This window comes from Pagrus pagrus (genome assembly GCF_965226575.1).
Source record: "Pagrus pagrus genome assembly, chromosome: 13".
Lineage (NCBI taxonomy): Eukaryota > Metazoa > Chordata > Actinopteri > Spariformes > Sparidae > Pagrus > Pagrus pagrus.
The window spans coordinates 31,184,485-31,204,646 of NC_140197.1; the positions used below are offsets into that span (position 1 = coordinate 31,184,485).

A 20,162-nucleotide genomic window follows, 5' to 3' on the forward strand; every position below is an offset into this window, starting at 1 on the left:
TACTTTAACGCGTGTCCACATACTTTTGTCCACAAAGCAAACCTGACTTTATCTGTTTTTTAAATGAGCAGGACTGAATCATGTCCCAGGGCTCTTCTGAGGGACAACTTGGCCTCTTAAACACATTTTTGAGCCAGGCTTAACCTCAGCCCAGGGCAATATGATCCACACTGCACTTCTACTAGCCTGGGGTTAAGTATCTGTTGGAACGCGTCACTAATTATTGTATTTCAGCAGCACGCCTCATCAGATAACAGACCGTACAGGTCAACTGTGCAAGCTGCTCGTTACGACACACAGCTACTTAACGTATTTACCTTCAGAGAGTTGACTTTTATAAAACTTTATTAGATTTATTTATTTCCAGAGATCACAACTGTTCTTCTGTCTGTTAGCGACTAGTTTGCTACGTTCAACAAGCTCTTTTAGCTTTTTTATCTAATAATACATAAATTAACAACTCTGTCAAAGTCGCAGTCAGATAAAAACAAGAAATGAACCGCCATGAACGTACCTCAGGCTGAGAGGCTACCCAGCACCACAGTTACTGCACAGTACTGTGGCTGTGGCTGTGTGCTTTGTGCTAACGTTACGCAGTTAGCTTCTGAACAACAGGCTCAGAGGCTGCGTACCGTCAGCAGCTCATCCTGCTTCCTCGTGTCTCAATCACATGTAAAAAAGCCTCACAGGCCGACAGTGTTTCTGTGAGCTGTTGATTCAAACTGGGATGGGCAGCCACATCCCAGGCAGTGGTGGTTACCATAATTGAAGGAGAGAACCGTGGCTGTGATTTTGTGCCTAACCCCTCCTTAGTCCCTCTCTGTGCACGGAAAACATTTGAGCAAGCTTTCTACCAGGATTCACATCCATCAGATGTCCTGTTCCCTGTCACACTTACATGCGTCAGGTGCTCTGTTCGTCAATATGAAATGAAAAACAAGTTAAGTAGATGGTTGAAGATGTTTCTGGAAACCTGTTAAAGCAACACTGTGTTTATTCTGTTCCCAAAACAAATCCTGTCGCATGTAGCGAGTGGATGAGGCCGTGTGGTCGCCCTCGCCATCAGCTGAGCATCAGCACCATAGCAACAGACACATACGTTAGGTTAGGTTGTTTAAAGTTAAAGCTTTAGAGAGAGTCGGACATCATCAGCGTGTAGAACCGGAATATTTCCACATGTTACTCTGTGAACTGAGGATTGATTTGGACCGAACCAGAGCTGACTGTGGAGACAAACCAACACTGTTCTGGTGACTGTGGTTCAGTTTGTGTCCAGTTTGTAGGTGTCACAATATTTCCTTTCTTCACGTTTAGTGAGTTTATTTTGTTGACTTGTTCGACTCAGGAGTGAACTGGCTGCTTTTACACTACAGGCTGTCAGACTGTCACCTCTGAGCTACAGACTGGTGTTAGCAGCTAGCTGGTTAGCAGCTAGCTGGTTAGCACACTAACTTCAGTAGTTGTTTCTTCTCTGTTCATGATGTTAGTTCAGTTTTTTTTGGATGTTTTAAACTACAATGATTGCATACATTATATATTGTATCTTAAAAATCATTTATTTTGTGACTGAGATTGAAACTTAAAGTATTGATTACTTCATGTGAGCCGGCCGCTGTTGCACTGCTTAGTGTTTCTCCAGTTTAACGGCGCCGTAGAGACTTCATCATGTTTCATCTTCCATGGAGGCATTTTATTTTTGTTAATTTCTGTCTGGTTTTATTTGCTTCATTACCTCCTGATTCAATGATGTAAAGCACTTTTATGAATGAATAAGTTGGAGAACAATAATCTGCTGTTGGTATATTCTTGCACACTGTAGTGAGATCGCTGAATGAGGCCGATACAGGAAGAGAAACTTCAGACGCTGACTTTGAACAGAAGAGACCACAGACGTTTTATTTTGAAGCACCTCAGCAGACTTTTATTTGCATGTTTTTGTGGGTGCGGGCTGTGAGGGCGCCTCCTGCTGGTGCTCACAGGGTCTGACTGATCTCCTCCGTGGAGGAGCTCACCACCTTTCCGTCCACAATCTCCTCTACGATGGTGATGACTTTCTGTTTGGTGGTGGAGGTGACGGTGGAGGAGGAGGAGGAGGAGGAGGAGATGCTGCAGGAGAGAAACAAACAGCCGTCAGATCTTAATTCAGCTCACATTAATCGTAGATCATTTTCATCATTAACCTGAGAAGTGATGAATGTGCAGACGTTTACACACTTGCAGTGTTTTAACAAAGACTAACAAGATTACTGAAGTCAAAATTATGAGAAAACAGGCAAAACTCAAACAAATTGTTGTTCCGTGATAGAAATCACTTCCTTCAGCTTTAATCCTCTCACCTGCCGCCGCCCTCTCCGTCCAGCAGCCTCCTGTACTCGGCGATCTCCATCTCCAGTCTGGTCTTGATGTCCAGCAGCATCTGGTACTCCTGTCCCTGTCTCTCCAGGTCGGCCCTCAGCTGCTGCAGCTGCTCCTCCATCATGCTCACCTGGTTCTGGTAACCTGCCAGCTGCATGGCGTACCGGTTCTGTGTCTCAGCCAGGGTGCCTTCCAGCGACGCTTTCTGCAGGAGAGAGGAGTCGCTTCAGTTGGTTTATGAGCTCACAAACACAGTGGAGATAAAGAGAAGGTGTGGTGTGATGATGGTTCACCATGCTGAGCTGTGACTGCAGCTCGATCTCCAGGCTCTGCAGCGTCCGCTTGATCTCTGTGATCTCAGATTTGGACGTCTGGAGGGTTTCTGTGCTGGCTGCGACTTCTTTGTTTAATGTTTCTGACTGTGGAGAAGACAGAAACAGCAGCACGTCACATTTACACAGAAACACTCATCAAGTCTTGTTGACGTATCTTCAGTCTGGACCAAAGTGAGAGAGAGAGTCGTGTTGCTGTTCTTACCTTCGCATTGAACCAGCCCTCCAGTTCTTTTCGGCTTTTGGCGGCGACGCTTTCGTAGTGCTCCCTGACTTCCTCGATGATCTTTGAGAGGTCTGGTCCCTGAGCGGCGTCCACCTCCACGTTCACCTGTCCGCTCATCTGAGTGCGCATCGCCAGCAGCTCCTGCAAGAAGACACGTGAGGATTCAGCGCTCGCTGCAACAGAAAAGTTCTACTCAGACGTTTCTTGTGTCTGAGAACCCACTGACCTCCTCGTGGTTCTTCTTGAGGAAGATCAGCTCCTCCTTCAGACCCTCGATCTGCATCTCCAGGTCGCTCCGGCTCATTGTCAGCTCGTCCAGGACCCTCCTCAGACCGGCGATGTCGGCCTCCACCGACTGACGCATGGCCAGCTCGTTCTCGAACCTGCACAGAAGACAACACGCTCTGTTTCTGTTTTCTACAAAGACACAACTGACTGAAACAGGAAGCGGACGCAGCGCAGAGAGAAGAAGCAGAGAGACATATCTGGCCTGAAGATACGAGGTTGATGTCTATGACTTGTGCTGCCTAGCCCCGCCCAGCTGAGCTGTGATTGGATAGTTTATGAGCCAAAACTACTTGGTTAGGTTTAGGTTAAGATTGGGAAAAACAAATGATCCAATGACTGAAGTGCTTCAGAGTTCGTCTGACGGTGTTGACTGATAAACTTTAAATCAAGTTAATAGAGGAAACCAAAACTATTGGCAGCAGTGAAACACCTTCAGTTGTGTCTGTTCAACCAACTAAATGATCTTTATCTGTGTGGAAACTCTGGGCCTGACCCGGCTGTGGGCGGGGCGTTAAGCCTGATCGTGATATTTGGTCGTTTACAAGTTGCTTTTTGTGATTTCCTTCATCATGAGTAAAAGTACTGTACCGGATGATCGTTCCAGCTGAGAGCTTGCTCAACCCGACTATCAACCGAGTCCGACACCTTTTTCCAAATTTTCTTTTGGCTCCGGTCGGGATTCAATTCAACCGTTAACTCAGTCACAAAAGCTTCAGGATCTTCTCTCGATTGCTCGTCGTTAGCAATCTAATTAGCGTGGTAGCTAACAGAACAGTTCATTTAAAGCTGTATCAGAATGATGTCTGAGTGTGTCTGAGAGCCTTTCTGCTTATTTTCTTGTTCAGGACTTTTACAACTGATTGATGAATTACTTCACTTACTTGAGCCTGAAGTCGTCGGCAGCCAGCTTGGCGTTGTCGATCATGAGGTAGATGCCACCGTTGATTCTGGTAGCGTCCTGGATCTGTGAGATTAAACAGGAAAGAAAAGCTGTTAGCTTTCATGTTCACTAACAGGACGTTTTACAGATTTATCCATCTGCCACCGTAACCAACAAAATATGTCTAACGTGCAGATTTATCTTGTTACGTTTTGTATTTTCTCTCAGAGGAGAACGCAGGACGTGATCTACAGATACATGTTCAGGCAGATTTGAATCCTTGATCGAGTTCAAGTGTAATGAAATCAAACTCCTCTCGTCCTTTCAGTTCTGCTCCTCAGCCACTTCCTGCTCAACAAGCTGAGCAACAATCTGAGAGAAAATATCACCTGTCAGTAAAAAGGTCGGATGAGTCTCGTAGACTTGGCAGTGAATCAGACTTTAATCTGCTTTGGTATTTGCAGGATGATTCTGGACTGTTTCCTGGAGCGCACAGACTTCTGTTGCAAAAGTGTAACACGGATATTATTCCAGCATTACTGGTGAAATAATACTGAAGATATCTCAGCAGTTTTAAAGCTGATGCTGAAAGCTACAACTGAGATGGAAGCAGAAGCGTTCATGCTTTCTCTTCACCAGTGATGATGACAGGTAGAGCAGGTGTGCACACCTTCCCTGGCTGTCAATGGATGCATAATGATTTTGTAGTACTTCTGATGCGGTGCCTACCTTGCCCTGCAGCTCTGCGATGGTGACGTAGAAGCCGCTGTAGTCTCTGGCGGAGGGGGAGGTCTTGCTCTCCAGGAACTGCCTGATCTTCAGCTCCAGCTCGGCGTTTGCCGCCTCCAGCTTGCGCACCTTCTCCAGGTAGGTGGCCAGACGGTCGTTCAGGTTCTGCATGGTGGCCTTTTCGTTGGCAGAGATATCCACGCTGCCGCCACCGCCGCCACCGCCGGCTCCACCACCGAAGCCAAATGCAGCACCTCCACCACCACCTGAGCTGCTGTAGCCGAAGCTATAGCCACCTGCACCTCCACCTCCACCACCACCGCCACCGCGACCGAACATGGACATGGAGCCACCAGAGGAAATTTTGACACTGCCGCCTCCAGCGCCACCGTACATGGAAGCACCGCTTGAGCGGCCACCACCAAACCCGACACTAGTCATGCTTTTGGAGCTGTAATTCATCATCTTGAGTGGTGATGAAGGTAACAGAGGCGGACTGTCTGCTTCAGCTGGAGAGGAGAGAGTGAAGAGCTCAGAGGACGGCTGATTTTATACTCTTCGATGAGTCTGTGAGGAGGAGGAGGAGGTGGGGGAGGAGGTGGGGGTGTGATGGCGAGCTCGTGCCAAGCCTGCGAGGAGACACCTGCCCCTGCTGCACCCAGCAGGAGGGTTAATGGGCTGAAGGTGTGTCTGAGAAATGTGGAATCCACCCATCAGCTGCTCATTCACCTGCTTGTTTTCATGCAGAGCGATCACCACGCATACATCCGAAGACCAGAGCTTGTGAAGTTGAGCGGGGCAAGTTCAGACCTGGATGACATTTTGATTTAAAGTTCACACCCAGCATTGAAAAGCACATTCAATCAGTCAGCAGCAGAGAGCCAGTGACCCTCCTCACAATAACTTCAGTGTGTTGTCACAGCTTTTATGAGCGCAGTGTTGTGTAACTGCAGGCGGCAGGTTATTGTTTCGTGGCTCAGGAGCCTAACGGGCTTAAAGACTAATCCTCTTGTTTGATTAAAGAGACTCTTTCAGCTGTCTAATCTCGAGTAAACAGAGCTGACAAAGGCAGAATGAGGAGCGGCTGAATGGACTTTAAGATCAAAACAACAACCCCAGATAGAGTGAAGCTCCACCAGAGCCTCGGCTGCTTCGCTGCATGGGTGATTTATTAAGTCACGTAGATTTAGAGATTATTGTTCTTACAGGTGGACTGAAGCACTCGAACAAACTAAATCATTACAAGATTAAAAGTATTTCTGTGAGCACGCTCAACGTCTGCCAACAAGATGAAGCTCTGAGTGGAGAATCCTCTGATGCAGCAGCACATTCACACCTGCCATTAACCTGCAATCTGTATCCCAACACGTTCGATCGGGTCGATCGGGTCTGCCCGACCACATGTGTCGGATCTGAGGTACAACGTGCAGACATTTGTACGCATCATCACACTGATACAGATGGTGGTTTAGTGAAATAATGATTAAAGGTGCTTTTGGTAAGATCCTCATCAACAGCGTGAGAAGGAGTCTCACATCTGTGGTGTCCATGATAATAAATAAACAAAACATCTAGCGTTATGTCCGAGATGCCTATGTACTTTATTGCAGAGTCGTCCCCTGCTAAGCAGCCAAAGGACGGGCCGTCTCTTCTGTAATAAGTCCATCTGGCCTGGGGGGCGATAGTGAGTCACTGTAGCCTCTAGTGTGCCGCAGGAGAGGATGAAGAAGTTTGAACAGCCGCAGTAAGTCATTGAGTGAACACAAAGATGCAGAAGCTTCAGAAAAACGACTTTCATCATCATCTCAAACAACAACTCCTGAGAAGTCGGGACGTCCACGACAGAGAAAAGAAGCTGAACAGGAGAAGATCTCGTTCCAACACTGGAGACTAAAACCTCTCCGACTCTTCTGATTCACTTCATTAACATAAAAGCTGGCAGAGGTATTTTCATCTCAGTGACATACACACTCATACTTACACATCTGAGCAAATATTTCAAGTGTTCCCTTCATGATGATGCCGTGATTATTGTATTGTATTATTGTAGTTGCAGAGAAACTCTGTTAATTATCGAGCGGAGACACAAAATGGAGGCGAGTTCTTCAAAGATGAACTCACAGCGTTTCTGAACGGTAAGTAACATCTAACGTCGTCTGTCTAGTGAAACTAATGACAACACAAACTGTAACAGTCGGCGTGATGTCACTGTTGTTTAGGTACTGCGGCGTCGCTAAAGCTGAGCTGAGTCAGCTGTGATATAAACACACTGTGTTGTTGCTCGGCTGTCACTTATTAGTTGCCTTTATTTGTAACAGCTGCCTGCAGATTGTGATTGTATGGACCCAGTAGTCGACCGAATACACTGTAACGACTTGGCATTACGATTATGAGACTGTTATGTAACTTCGTTATACATTGTTGAGGACATTACAAGATGTATAACGTGTGTCTCACTGTGGCAGTGACGCTGTTGGAGGTGTCACTGCCACAATGAGCAGCTCCGGCTTCCACCCTCATCAGGAAGTGACCAGGCCTGCAGAGTATCGGACTGAAGTAAGTGTCAAGTGGCTGAAGATGAGGAACTGCTCCTGACTGTCCTCCTGAAAGAGGCCAGATGGCACTGTGATGTATGAATCATGAGTACTGACATCATCAGAGTGAAATAATCAATAAATCCTGTCTGTAATATTAAAATGAAAGATGTGACTGATCACATCACTGCTCACACTGTATATATCTGGTTCTGCCAGTTCAGCCAATCCGACTGTCCAGAGTGAACCCTCTTCACAAACAAATCAATAAAGGATCTCTGAAAAAGAAAAAAAACAAAATCATCTGTGCTAGGTCAGAGTTAGCTTAGCGTTAGCCTGCAGCGTCACTTCCAGACTCTTCTCCTGTGATGAAGACGATCAGCTGATTGGTACCAGAGGAAACTTTCTTTTCTTCTTCAGAGATCCTTTATTGATTTGTTTGTGAGGAGGGTTCACTCTGGACACATTAGAGAAACTGAACTTTGTAACAAAGTGAATTTCTCTCTCCTGTAGTTTATTGTTGAATGACTGGAGGCTGAAGTGGAGCCTGGGTTGATTATTGTTGGTGAATATTATTTGAACTTGTGAAAAAGCGTCCAGGATGAAGTGGAGCTGTTGTTGTAAACCGTCTTTGTAAAGAAGAGTGTCGGGACATAAGACCAACGATCTGTTGATCTTTACTGATCAATACAGAAAACCAAAACTCAAATCGTTTCGTTTCGTTTTCTTGTCCGCCTCTTCCTGTTTGGGTCGCGGGGTGTTGCCGCTAGTGGAGTAAGGATGTAATGGAGTAAAGATGTAATGGAGTAAAGATGTATTGCTGCTTTATCCCCCCCTTTCGGGGTGTTGCGGGGCTACTGGGGCCAATCCCAGTCTTCATATGGGCGAAGGCCAGGGTCCATCCCTGGATGAGACGCCAGCTCGTCGCAGGGCCCTCTGACGGCAGAGGCTGCCACACGGTGCCAGCTGCACATCAGGAGCAATTTCTGGGTTCAGCATCTTGCTCAAGGATGCTTAGGCACGTAGCTCAGTTCTGCCCAGGGGAGCCGGGGTTCGAACCAGCGACCTTCTGGTCGCTACAGCCGGCCCGAAAACTCGAATCAAATTTGGGATTAGGAGCATTTTGACTCCCGGAGATGTTACACTAATATTCAGCTCTGTATTTCATGTAAACCGCAGACACTCTGCTGCCTGCAGCTTTCCACGCCGGCAGGATGCGTCTGCACACTAAAGTGACCGAACGTTGATTGTGACGCTCGACAGAAACACTTCTGTTGTTTCTTGAGTTCTTGTGTCACGTCTGAGGATGAAAATGCAACGAAGCAAAAGTCTTCTGACAGTTTGAACAGAGTCTCGTCTTCACGTACAGACGTTTGATTTTGAGACACTTTCCTGTCAGATGATGCACCGAGACGAGGCTACTGCAGAGAAGCTGAGGTGTTTTAATGGAGTTCTCATGCTGTGGTGACAGGAGGAGGCTCATGAGTCCTCCATCGACTTTAGCGAGAGCAGCATTGTATTCTGATAATCATCAGCACATTAGTGAGTATAAATGACGGCGGTTACACAAACAGTGGCAGAGCATCAAAGATTTGCTGTAAATGCGTCCCGGAGCAGTGACAGTAATCAGTTTAATGATTTGGATGAAGTGTTTTGTGCGGCGGGTGCGGCTGCGTGGTATTCTGCTGCAGGCGTGTTCCCATCGTGTTCAGGCTGCAGGGGAAACTGACAGGTATGAGCCTCGCCCACTGCTTCATCCCCCACTGCACTGAACATTTAGTTTAACTATGTCGAACAAGTTTGTTTAAGAGGCGTGTAATCCTGTGTTGTTTGGCTGTGAAAAAAAGATTAAGCTTCAAAAGAACAAGTTTTAACTTTGTTGGCCTTCTGCACGATCTCTGGAGTGAAAACACGACCTGGTGCTGTGGACGGACTGGACGCGAACAACTGCACTTTCCATCTGACAAACAATCTGCAAAGTGCAGAAAGTGCTGCAAAATGTAGCCTGTAGCTAAGAAGACTGTTTGCTGTGGACGCACTTTAGTGTCCTTCTGCTCTGAGAACAGGAAGTGTTGTCCTGCAGCAGACAGTCTGGTGCTGCTGATGCAAAGAGTGTGGAAAAGCTCAAAAGTAAAAAATAGGATTTGTTATAAATATGTTGAGGAGGGAAACAAGAATAACTGAACTGATCTCTGGAATATTTATTGTAAGAAAATGAACAAGGAAGGAACGCAGAGAGAGACGAGGCCACAGCGCCGCCGGACGACGTCAGTACGTCTCACATGTCAAACACAGCGAGGACGTCAGCACCGTCGCGCCCTCCAGGTCTCAGCTCACACGACTGGTCGCTCGGTTATTTTGTTGAGTTTAAGCTAAAGTTAGCGATTCCTGCTAATGTTTTGTCTTTATAATAATAAGACAGTAGGATGAACTCAGTGTTGGTAACATTACTTTGAAAAGTAACTGATTACGTTACAAGATTACTGCCACTAAAAAGTAACATCACTGCGTTATCCACTGAGAAAAGTAACTTGTTAGAGTACTTTAGTTACCAGAAGTAATGACAGTAAAACCTCTTTATACATGAACCTTTGAATGTGTTGACTCTGCCGCCATCTTTGTTCTGCAGACAGAGACACAGTCTCTTAAAGTATATGATGTTTAAACATGGAAACAAACCTGCATCTCGCCGCGATGTTGTTCTCGGCCTTTTTCGACCAGAAATTCAAAATAATGTGAATATTTCCAGAGTTAACGCTGTCCTCTCTGACATCTCGCTACATTGAATTAGCTCGCTACGTACTGAGTACTGTAATGGATTACTTTGTAACAACTGACCCCAACACTGCTCAGCAGCCGGACTGAAGACAAGCTGATCACTCCAGGATCAGATCGTCTGGATCATCAGGTTACATATAAAATAAAATAAATCAGTTAGTGCAGCTTCTGAAATGTTTCTGAGGTTAAACGAGGCGAGTTGTGGAGTTCTGATGAAACCTGATCAGTGATGCAGCGCCGCTGTTCTGATCCGTGTGGTTTCTCAGGTTTACACTCAGCTGACTCATTAAGCCCGTTAATGCTCTTCTGAAGAACTGAGCCGTTTCACTTTGTAACAGATTTCCATCTAATCCGTTCATTGTTCGGACTGAAGAGGTTCTGAGGACGTTCATCAGCGGGTCATGAACTCTGGACCTGATGGCCTCAGCTGCTGATGTGACTGAAACATCGTAAAGACGAATATGTTGATCTGATTTATTTGTAAGATGAATCTGTTTTTTAAAAGCGCTGCTTTTATTTTGAAATGCTACTTTAGTTTTTCAGACTGTCACTGCTCCATCAGAGAAATAACGTCTGAAACACAAGTTAGTTACTTAATTATTGTGTCTTTCTAATGAATCTGTTATCAGTAAGATTAAATATGTTCAATTTCCACAATTTGAAGTTAGAGGCAACATTTTTGATGAGACGTTGGGAAAAATAAGTGAATATCAGAATAATTTGTGCATTTAAAGGAAGTTTGATTTATTTATGGAGCCGTTTCACTTTTGTATCGACAGCACGACAGTTACTGTCACATACAGTGAAGAACATCATGTACATCACACACACACACACACACACACAGACACACAGACACACACACACACACACACACACACACACACACACAGACACACAGACACACACACACACACACACACACACACACACACACCTGGGGAAACCTGTCCGGCTGAGTGAACCTGCTGCAGCTCGCCTCCACCTGAATCCTCCGCCTGCGGCTCCAACCTTACATAACTGATGTAACCTGAGAGGGCGGAGCTTACGCAGGCTGCTGTCGCCTGCAGGTACGCTCAGGTGTGTCTCTGACACAAAGGCTGGTTGAAGGAGTGCAGAGTTAAAGTTATGGGCTGAAAACTGTTCAGTTGTGTTTTAGTTTGACGTTTTATTAAGAGATTTGACTCCAGAGTATGAAACGTGACAGAGCTGCAGGATGACAGCTGCAACACGCTCACATGCACCTGAACCGGCAGAAGCGTCTTCACACATCGACCCTCACACAGATCTGCTGAAGCACAAGATGACGTCGACAGTGGAGTGAAGATATCGACATAAACATAAAAACATACATGTTGTGCACTTCTTTCCATGAAGACACATCAGTGTTGTCTGGCAGTGACGGCCTCTGTGTCTCTGACATCACAGATTTACAAATGGAATAGAGAAACACTTCCTGACCATCAGGTCAGTTCGTTAAAGAGGCTTTATGAAACAGAGGAGACGGAGGACGCCGTCTGATGGAGGCTGCAGGTCCGTGTTCGTGTTTCTGGGTCGTATCAGCGTCTCACAGTTGTTTTTTCCGACGCTCTCTTTGTGTCAGTCGACCTGTCGCTCTCCTCTGCTCACACTGAAGCGACAGCTGTGGAACCAGAAGAGGAGTGACGGCTCACATCAGCACGTGTAACTCTAAAACGTCTCTGCAGACTGTTCACAGTGACGCTGTTATAAAGTGTCCTGACCCACAATGCATCACCAGCATCAGTGAACAGAGGACGCTGCCTGACGTCTCCTCACCGATGTGATGAGGTTACGTTCTGCTTCCACACAGTGAAGACAGTGAAGGACACAAAGACGTCAAGTCTTCTGCTCTGAATCTGGTCGCATGACCTTCAGTAAAGACTCTGCAAGAGACAGACAGGAGGACAGACAGGCAGGAGGACAGACAGGAGGACAGACAGACAGGAGGACAGGCAGGAGGACAGACAGGAGGACAGACAGACAGGAGGACAGGCAGGAGGACAGACAGACAGGAGGAGGACAGGCAGGAGGACAGACAGGAGGACAGACAGGCAGGAGGAGGACAGGCAGGAGGACAGACAGGAGGACAGACAGGCAGGAGGAGGACAGACAGGAGGACAGACAGGCAGGAGGACAGACAGACAGGAGGACAGGCAGGAGGACAGACAGACAGGAGGACAGGCAGGAGGACAGACAGACAGGAGGACAGACAGACAGTGAATGTAACAAAGCGACTGTCTGAAGATTCAGAGAGTTCTGGTCATTTTATCTGTGTCTTCATGGAGACGTCCTGCGTCCACCGAGCTGCAGGCGTCAGGAGACTGTGTCTTCATGTACGTCTGTGTAAGCTCGGTAATGTTCGATCGCTGCTAACGTTACGTTAGATTAGTGCCCAGCTTTTCACACCAAAGCCAACTTTTTCCACCTGCAGCAGTTTAAACAGTCTGATCCATGCAGGTATACACACAGAGACACAGAGACACAGAGACACACAGAGACACACAGGGAGACACAGAGACACAGAGACACACAGAGACACAGAGACACAGAGACATACAGAGACACACAGGGAGACACAGAGACACAGAGACACACAGAGACACACAGAGACACACAGAGAGACACAGAGACACACAGGGAGACACAGAGACACACAGAGACACACAGAGACACACAGACACACGGAGACACAGAGACACACAGAGACACACAGAGACAGGGGACAGGTGTGACGGCCTGAAACTCAGGTCAGATCAGATGAGGGACGCTGACGTCTCTCCTTCGTACCTGAAGTTTAAAAGTTTGATTAGTTTATGTTGAAGTTCCTCAGAACAAATTAACTCATGAAGCACAAACTGCAAGCACTTCCTCTTCCTCCCCCTCCTCCTCCCCCTCCTCCCCCTCCTCTTCCTCCCCCTCCCCCTCCTCCTCCTCCTCAGGCTGTGACCTGAATACCTGGGAGTTTTCAGTAAACCTCCTCCGTCTCTTCTCTGCAGCTCATAAATCATCCTGGTTCCTCTTCAGCGTCGCTTCGCACGGAAACCCAGACGATACATGTTGAATCAGTCCTGAAACACTCGACGTGTGGTTCAGCTCTGCAGCTATGTTTTTGAAGTTGGCATATTTCCACCAAATTCCATTCATTCTTTAGTGAATTTCAGTGAAATCTGTCAACACGTTTTTTTACATTGTTAGAAAGACAAACGTGATTCAGTGAAACAGACGAAGGTGCGACATCAGGTCACTGCTGTGAGACTTTAGTGCATGTTTGATGATTAGCTTGATTTTTGCACCAGCAGGCGCCGGTGTTGAAGTTCCCGTCTGGGTCTGCAGACTTCCAGTAAACGACATCCTGATACTCAACGTTCAGTGACACGACACACAAAGCAGCTGAGGAAACTATAAAGTTAAAATCCTGGACTGCAGTTCGTCTCCCTGCAGCTCCGACTGTCGACACCATCAGATAAACTGAGTTTTGTTCCGACCTGCCTGTTTAAGGCCTGCTGCACATTTTTACCATAAAAGGAAATGTCAAGGTGATTCTTACCTGCAGCTGCTTTTCTGTGTCCTCAGGTAACAAGGTAACAACGCAGCACAGTCTGAATCACTGCAGTCATGATGGTCTCTGAAATGGATCTCTGACGTTTTGGGACAATTAAACACCTGAAAATGTCTGAAGGGAACGTTTGTGTGTTCGCTGCTGAATCTGAGCTCTTCAGATGATATATTTTATATCATGTTTATGTATTTCACTAAACTGTTTCTCAGTGATGTCGTGTCAGATTGACTCAGTGTTCGTCAGCACGCTACGTTTCTTTATGTGTGATTTGCTCATGCTTTGGTTCAGGCCACGAAAACACAGACAGTCCTCACGTCCTCCAGAAGTTCAAGTACTTGTGTAAAAACAGACTCTGGTGAAAGTAGAAGTACTGATTCAGCTTCTTTCCTCCAGTAAAAGTAATCGAGTACAGGCTCTGACATGTACTCAGAGTATCAGAGTAAAAAGTCTCCCTCTGAAGGACGTTTGTGGTCAAAGCGAACTGAAGCTCACGTCATATTAATATAATTCAGACTATTAAAGGGGAACTACCGTCTTTTACAACCTGGACCTTATTTCTAGCATAAAATACGATGATTTACTCACCCAGATAACTTTGGTGTCATTTGAAGTCGTTCGGACGAAATTAGATCCAGTGTAGCGCCGATATATCCATATAATGCGAGTGACGGGGCAGCGACACACAGCCTCTATATAACACATTATCGTGCTGTTCCCCTCTGAGTCCGGGCTCGTCTGTTGTCAACATCCGGGGTCTGTAGGTTGACCTACTACCTCTGACCTGGAGGATGTCGTCTCTGAGCTGCACGCGCACCCACGACAGCCGGCTTGTTTACCTGTAGCTGCTGCTGCTAGTTTCACCCCGGGTGTTGATAACGGACGAGCCCGGACTCAGAGGGGAACAGCACGATAATGTGTTATATAGAGGCTGTGTGTCGCTGCCCCGTCACTCGCATTATATGGATGTGAAACATGTGATGTGACTCTTTATACAACCTGCACAAATCGCAGTGAACATGTATTTGTTGTACTTCTGCTGACGGGCAGTTGTCGATGTTCAGTCACTGACTCTCTGTTGTTTGTCACCTGAACAAGACTTATATTCCTAACGACTTCTTCTCTGTAATCCATGTTCGTACAACAAATAAAACTTTAATCACAGACTGACAGCACATCAGCTTCTATTCACCGGCTGCCAGGTTTCTGCCGCCTGCAGCGGATCGATCTGTTAACAGACGAGTTAATGAAGCTCACACTCATCGCACACTGACATCCATTTCACATCCGTGTGCTCTGTGCTCACCTGTCATTCATTTTAACCACTTCGTCTGTAAAATGCACATCAGTTTCCCAGAGTGACGTCTTCAAGCATCTTCTTTTGTTTTTTTCTCTTTATTTGCTTTAAGGAAGCAACAAAATCTCATTTAAGAAGCTGAAAACAATTGTTTGACATTTGTGGTTGAAAAATGACGAAACGAATATCCGATTATCAAAACATCACATTTCTGTTCGATTTAAGCTGCGTCTGTCAGCAGTTTAACTGTGGCTATGAGATCTGCCAAAAGTCGGTCAGAACACTGATAATAATAATATTAATAATTACAGCTGCTGTTATTATTTAAAGTGAGCGTGCTGTCACACGTCTCCTCTGACGGATCCGGACCCGTCACATCAAACAAACATCAGCTTTAATGTTGTTTCTGATCGACGTCCAGCAGCGACAGTGACGGGCGTGTCGTCGGCATGGCAACGGCCGTTTTAGATGGTGGACTGATCACCTGTGAGAAAAACCATGGGTGTGTGTGTGTGTGTGTGTGTGTGTGTGTGTGTGTGTGTGTTGTTTTTGTTCTTCATACTTCACATATTGTAGATTCTGTTGTAACAGGCCTCTGAGAGAAACCACACAGTCAGGTTCATACATGCATCAACACACACACACACACACACACACACACACACACACACAGTGAAATACTTGTATTGTTTGTAATATTGTGTAATAAAGTGTACTTTTATCATTATAATGATTTTATTTGAATATAACATGTCGGATGAACTTTATTCACAAACTGTATGTTTGTCTGCTCTGTTGTGTGTATTTGCTCTTCTGGTCGTCTTCGGTTCTGAAGTTTTGACATCTGAATTTGGGCCGACCCTCCTGGGCCACCGTACATTCCTCGACTTTCTCTGCTTTGTTTTAGAAATCGGTGTCTTTCCACCAAACTCCATTACATTTTTGTTCGATTTTAGCTCCGTCTGTCAACAAGTTTGTAACTTTTAACTTCGACTCTGCTGCGTCTGAGTGTCTTCCTGCTCCGGGCGCATGACACACATTTCTTCTTATTGGATTTTGGTGCAACTCATATTTTAATATTAACACTTTTAATGAAAAACAGCTTCCAGGTCATTTGACTCTATAAGAAAAGGTGATTGTACATGTAATCTATTCAACCAGTACAGGGAGATGAATCAGCATTGACTTTGAGTCGATGGGTCACATGACCCGGAGGCTATTGAAAAAACTGCTGACTGTACATTGAACTTAATGTAATAAAAAGTCAGGACCCTGAAAAACAAATAAAAACAGAATGCAATCATTTGAAAATCCTTTTTGACTTTAATTGTATTGAATTCAGAACAAAGAAGTAATTTCTTATTTAAATTGATAAACTCTGTTATATTTTGTGAATACTCTGGATGCGTTGTGTGTCGCACAGCAGCGCGTTGACCTCGTCAGAGTTTCACCTCATTAATTGTTGAAGTTTTCAAAGTGAAGTCCTTCCTCCTTCCTGTCGATCTTCAGCGTCTCATCTCTCCGTCGTCGTCTGAACTCCAGTGGGAGGAGCTGTGACCTGCAGGCCGGTCGCTGTGGTACCGAATGTGTACGTTATGTGGCTTCACATGCAGCCGTTCAGTCTGAGAGCAGGAGGCTGAAGTGCCGAGATAACGTTGAGCTGCTGTGATCAAGAAGGGAAGAAGCTCGAGCCGACAGATCACCAGCGCTCACCTGCTTCTCAGGGCTGATGAGACAATTCCAGTTCAAAAACATTTATATCATATTCCAGGGATGTAGGGGTACGCCAAACATTGCTGCTAACTGCTGCTAACACACAGCTAGCTGCTGTTAGCTAGTTAGCTCAGTCGACCATGCAGCTAGCAGGCGTATTAGCTGACTCTGCCTGGACTGGGAGCTCGGACCACAGGGGGAGTGTTGGTGCTGTTCATTACTGGACTAGAGACTAGCTGGTTAGCATGCTCACGTCAATAGACAGATATGTGTTGTTACATATTGCACCTTTAACTGAACATGAAGACTTTCAAGATCTTTCACTGGTGGCTGAGTAAAAACAATATAACACGATATAAACTGAGATACTGAGACAAAGCAGGGTTCTGACCCGACACAGGGTCCATACGTGTTAACAGAACATTAGACCTGGGAGCACGGATCCGCTCTGCAGACGGGCCAGTTTCAGTTTATGATTTCTTCTATAATCACCTCTGCTCAGCTGCCAAACTCCCATCAATCAAAGCGAACAGTTCATTCACAGCTACAAATAAATGTTCTGAACTACGTGTGCGTCGCCTCAGGTTCTGACTTTACGAGCTCCTCCGAGCGGAGAGACTCACTGCTGCTGAGCAATCACAGCCCGTCTGCAGCTGGAGGTTCAGCAGATGATAGATAACTTTTACTAGACGTCACTTCAGAATGTAAAAACCAGACTGAGAGTCTCCAGTCAGGCTGACAGCTCTGTGATGCTAGCTTTGTTGAGCGTGTTAGCATGATTACATTAGTTAATCATCTGATGTGAACGCCGTTTGATTTGCAAACAAGTTTATATTTGCAGAATGTTTGTATGTATGTATTTGTGTGAGTTGTTGGAGTGCAGAAACATCCAGAGACACACCTGGATTCTGCTGAAGGGTTAGTCTCCTGTGACCTTTGACCTCTGCATATCTGAAGAAGGAGAGGCTGCTACAGACGAGGGTTGTAAATCATTGATCAGTGATTGGTGGATCCACTAACAGACAGGTGAGGGAGGGGGGAGTCTACAGGTCTGTGACAGTGATAACTGCTCTGAGCTCTGAGGGACAGAGGTGATGATATTCAGTTTTCACTTACATCTGCGGTCATTTTGAGGAGGACAGGAAGTTCAGGTGCACACACAACCCTCCCAGACTACAAACAGTTTCCCATCTGAGGCTTCACCAACAGGTCCAGGATCGCTGCCCATGAGTCAGATCTATGTGTATAAGGGACCTGGACCTGAAGACACCCCCGACCATCTCTGTTGTTCCTACAAAATTGTACTCGAGTAAATGTACTTAGTTACAATCCATCACTGGAAATACACACAGTTGTGTGATGCATGTATCAGATTATCTTCATTCATGAAGGAGCATTAGATTATGAGAATGATTTTTCCACCAAACTCCATTCAGTTTTTACCTGATTTTAGCCTGTATGAACATATTTATGTTGCAGTGACTGAATGAAATTGAAGGCAGCAGTGCTGAGTGTGTAACAACATAGTGTATTAACTGTGCAGCAGACTTGGAGCAGGGTCGGGGTTTGGACCTGAGCACAGGAGGAGGGTTGATATGTGTGAACAGCATATTAAACCCTGGCAGAGAGAGACACGCTGGTGGATCTGTGTGGTCCCGGCAGGTTTCAACGAGTCCACCATTACCCCCGACTCCTCTGCCTGAACGACTACGCCCAGCAGCACTCACCTCCTCCATCATGAAGCGCTTCACCTCCTCCCTCGCTGACTCTCTGGACCCACCACAGGTTGCATACAGACCACACAGATGTAGAGACGACACCTTCACCTCCGCACTGCCCTCTCCCACCTAAACCAAAGATACACACATGTGACGCTGCACCAACATGTTTCATTTCCTGTAAATCCTTCACAACAAAAGTCCCCCGATACCTGGTTATTTAAATGATTTACTATGAAGCAGCAGAATTTCAAAATGGGATCAATGAAGTATTTCTGGTTCTAACTGTGATTCCTGAAACAGCTGACAGTGACGTGATGAAACGGGCGAATGAAGCAGACGACTGAGAGTTTCAACAGGAGCTGAGAGCTGAACCACAGAAACTCTTCTCTGATCAGATGAGCGAGTCTCTCAGCTTGTTTGAGGGGAGACGTTACCAAGGCTCGCTTTGGCCCCGGTCCAGAGAAGCTCCCTGTTGTGGCTCGGCACGTCACCAGGATGAAGCTGAGCTCAGAGCTCAAGCTGAGGTCCAACAGGATCCTCAAAGACTCCCATCAGCCCGGACACAAACTGTTGTGCCTCCTGGTGGTACCACAGCATCTGGTCCAGAAGCACCAGGCTCAGAGACACTGAGCACGTTCACATGCACTCTGATAAACTGATCGTTACCTGATTCATGGAGTTACCAGATGATTCAAGTGTTCATGTAAACAACATGATGTGATGAACTTCATCAGAGAACAGCTGTTATCAGATTATAAGAAATCTAATAAACACATCTCGTATGTCTTCACCTGTGTGTGGTCTCTGCAGGTAGATGTGACACTCTGCTGCCCCCAGAGGACAGAGAGCGACTGACACCACAGGACCCAACTGTGATCTGGTGACTGCTGCCCCCTACAGACCGTCTGGAGAAGATACACATCACACATCATTTATTCAATCAACAAGAAGTATGTATATTTCTACTCTCGTACGTTTTACTCCACTTTGTGTATTGATTACTTCATGATTGATTATTTAATCAATTCTGATTTATTGTTAAATTAAATTGTTGTTCTGACACAAACTCTTCTGCTTCATGAGCTGCTCGAAGTTTATTTTAATGCTAATAAGTTTATACTCTGTCTTCATGATGAATATCCACATTTTTGAGGTACTTCTACTTCATGTTTACTCCACTACATCTTTACTCCACTACATCTTTACTCAACTACATCTTTACTCCACTACATCTTTATTCCACTACATCTTTACTCCACTACATCTTTATTCCACTACATCTTTACTCAACTACATCTTTACTCCACTACATCTTTACTCAACTACATCTTTACTCCACTACATCTCAGAGGGAATTACTGGGTCGATCTAACAGCTTTAGTGAGGATACTTTTATTTTTACATACAAAACATATGAAAAGTTTACAAAATCAGATTATTTTTTACAGCAACATTTAAGTTCTGCTTACAAATTAATAATCAATAATAATGATCCACTAACATAACAGTATAACACTGAAAGTAGCCACTCTGTGTTATGAGTACTTTTACTTTTAATACTACATTTTGTTTATAATACTTCTGTATTTTCATTGAGGTAAAACTTATTTGATTTGTAATAGAGTACTTTCATATTCTGATATTTCTACTTTTACTGATGTGAATACTTCCTCCATCAGTGCAGACAGGTGAGGACAGGATGACATCATCACACCTGGAGCGAGCTGATTGG

General features: G+C 45.5%; 1 protein-coding gene across 1 annotated transcript; it reads right to left on the bottom strand.

The window, feature by feature from the left end:
- Positions 1 to 1,899: 1,899 nt before the first annotated feature.
- Positions 1,900 to 5,334, bottom strand: LOC311268739 (keratin, type I cytoskeletal 13-like). Its single transcript, XM_084372540.1, has 7 exons — positions 4,811 to 5,334; positions 4,083 to 4,165; positions 3,140 to 3,296; positions 2,893 to 3,054; positions 2,649 to 2,774; positions 2,337 to 2,560; positions 1,900 to 2,106 (listed from the first exon to the last, which is right to left on the bottom strand). Exons 1-7 carry the CDS (start codon positions 5,273 to 5,275, stop codon positions 1,974 to 1,976), a joined length of 1,350 nt encoding a protein of 449 aa, XP_084228666.1. The 5' UTR covers positions 5,276 to 5,334; the 3' UTR covers positions 1,900 to 1,973.
- Positions 5,335 to 20,162: the final 14,828 nt, after the last annotated feature.

What these genes read in the sequence shown, in the direction of transcription:
- LOC311268739 (XM_084372540.1), bottom strand. Translation starts at nt 5,275, where the DNA reads ATGATGAATTACAGCTCCAAAAGCATGACTAGTGTCGGGTTTGGTGGT. An exon ending in TCGCAGAGCTGCAGGGCAAG is followed by an intron (nt 4,166 to 4,810) that starts GTAGGCACCGCA and finishes TTAATCTCACAG; the next exon opens with ATCCAGGACGCTACCAGAAT. An exon ending in TCAAGAAGAACCACGAGGAG is followed by an intron (nt 3,055 to 3,139) that starts GTCAGTGGGTTC and finishes GTCTTCTTGCAG; the next exon opens with GAGCTGCTGGCGATGCGCAC.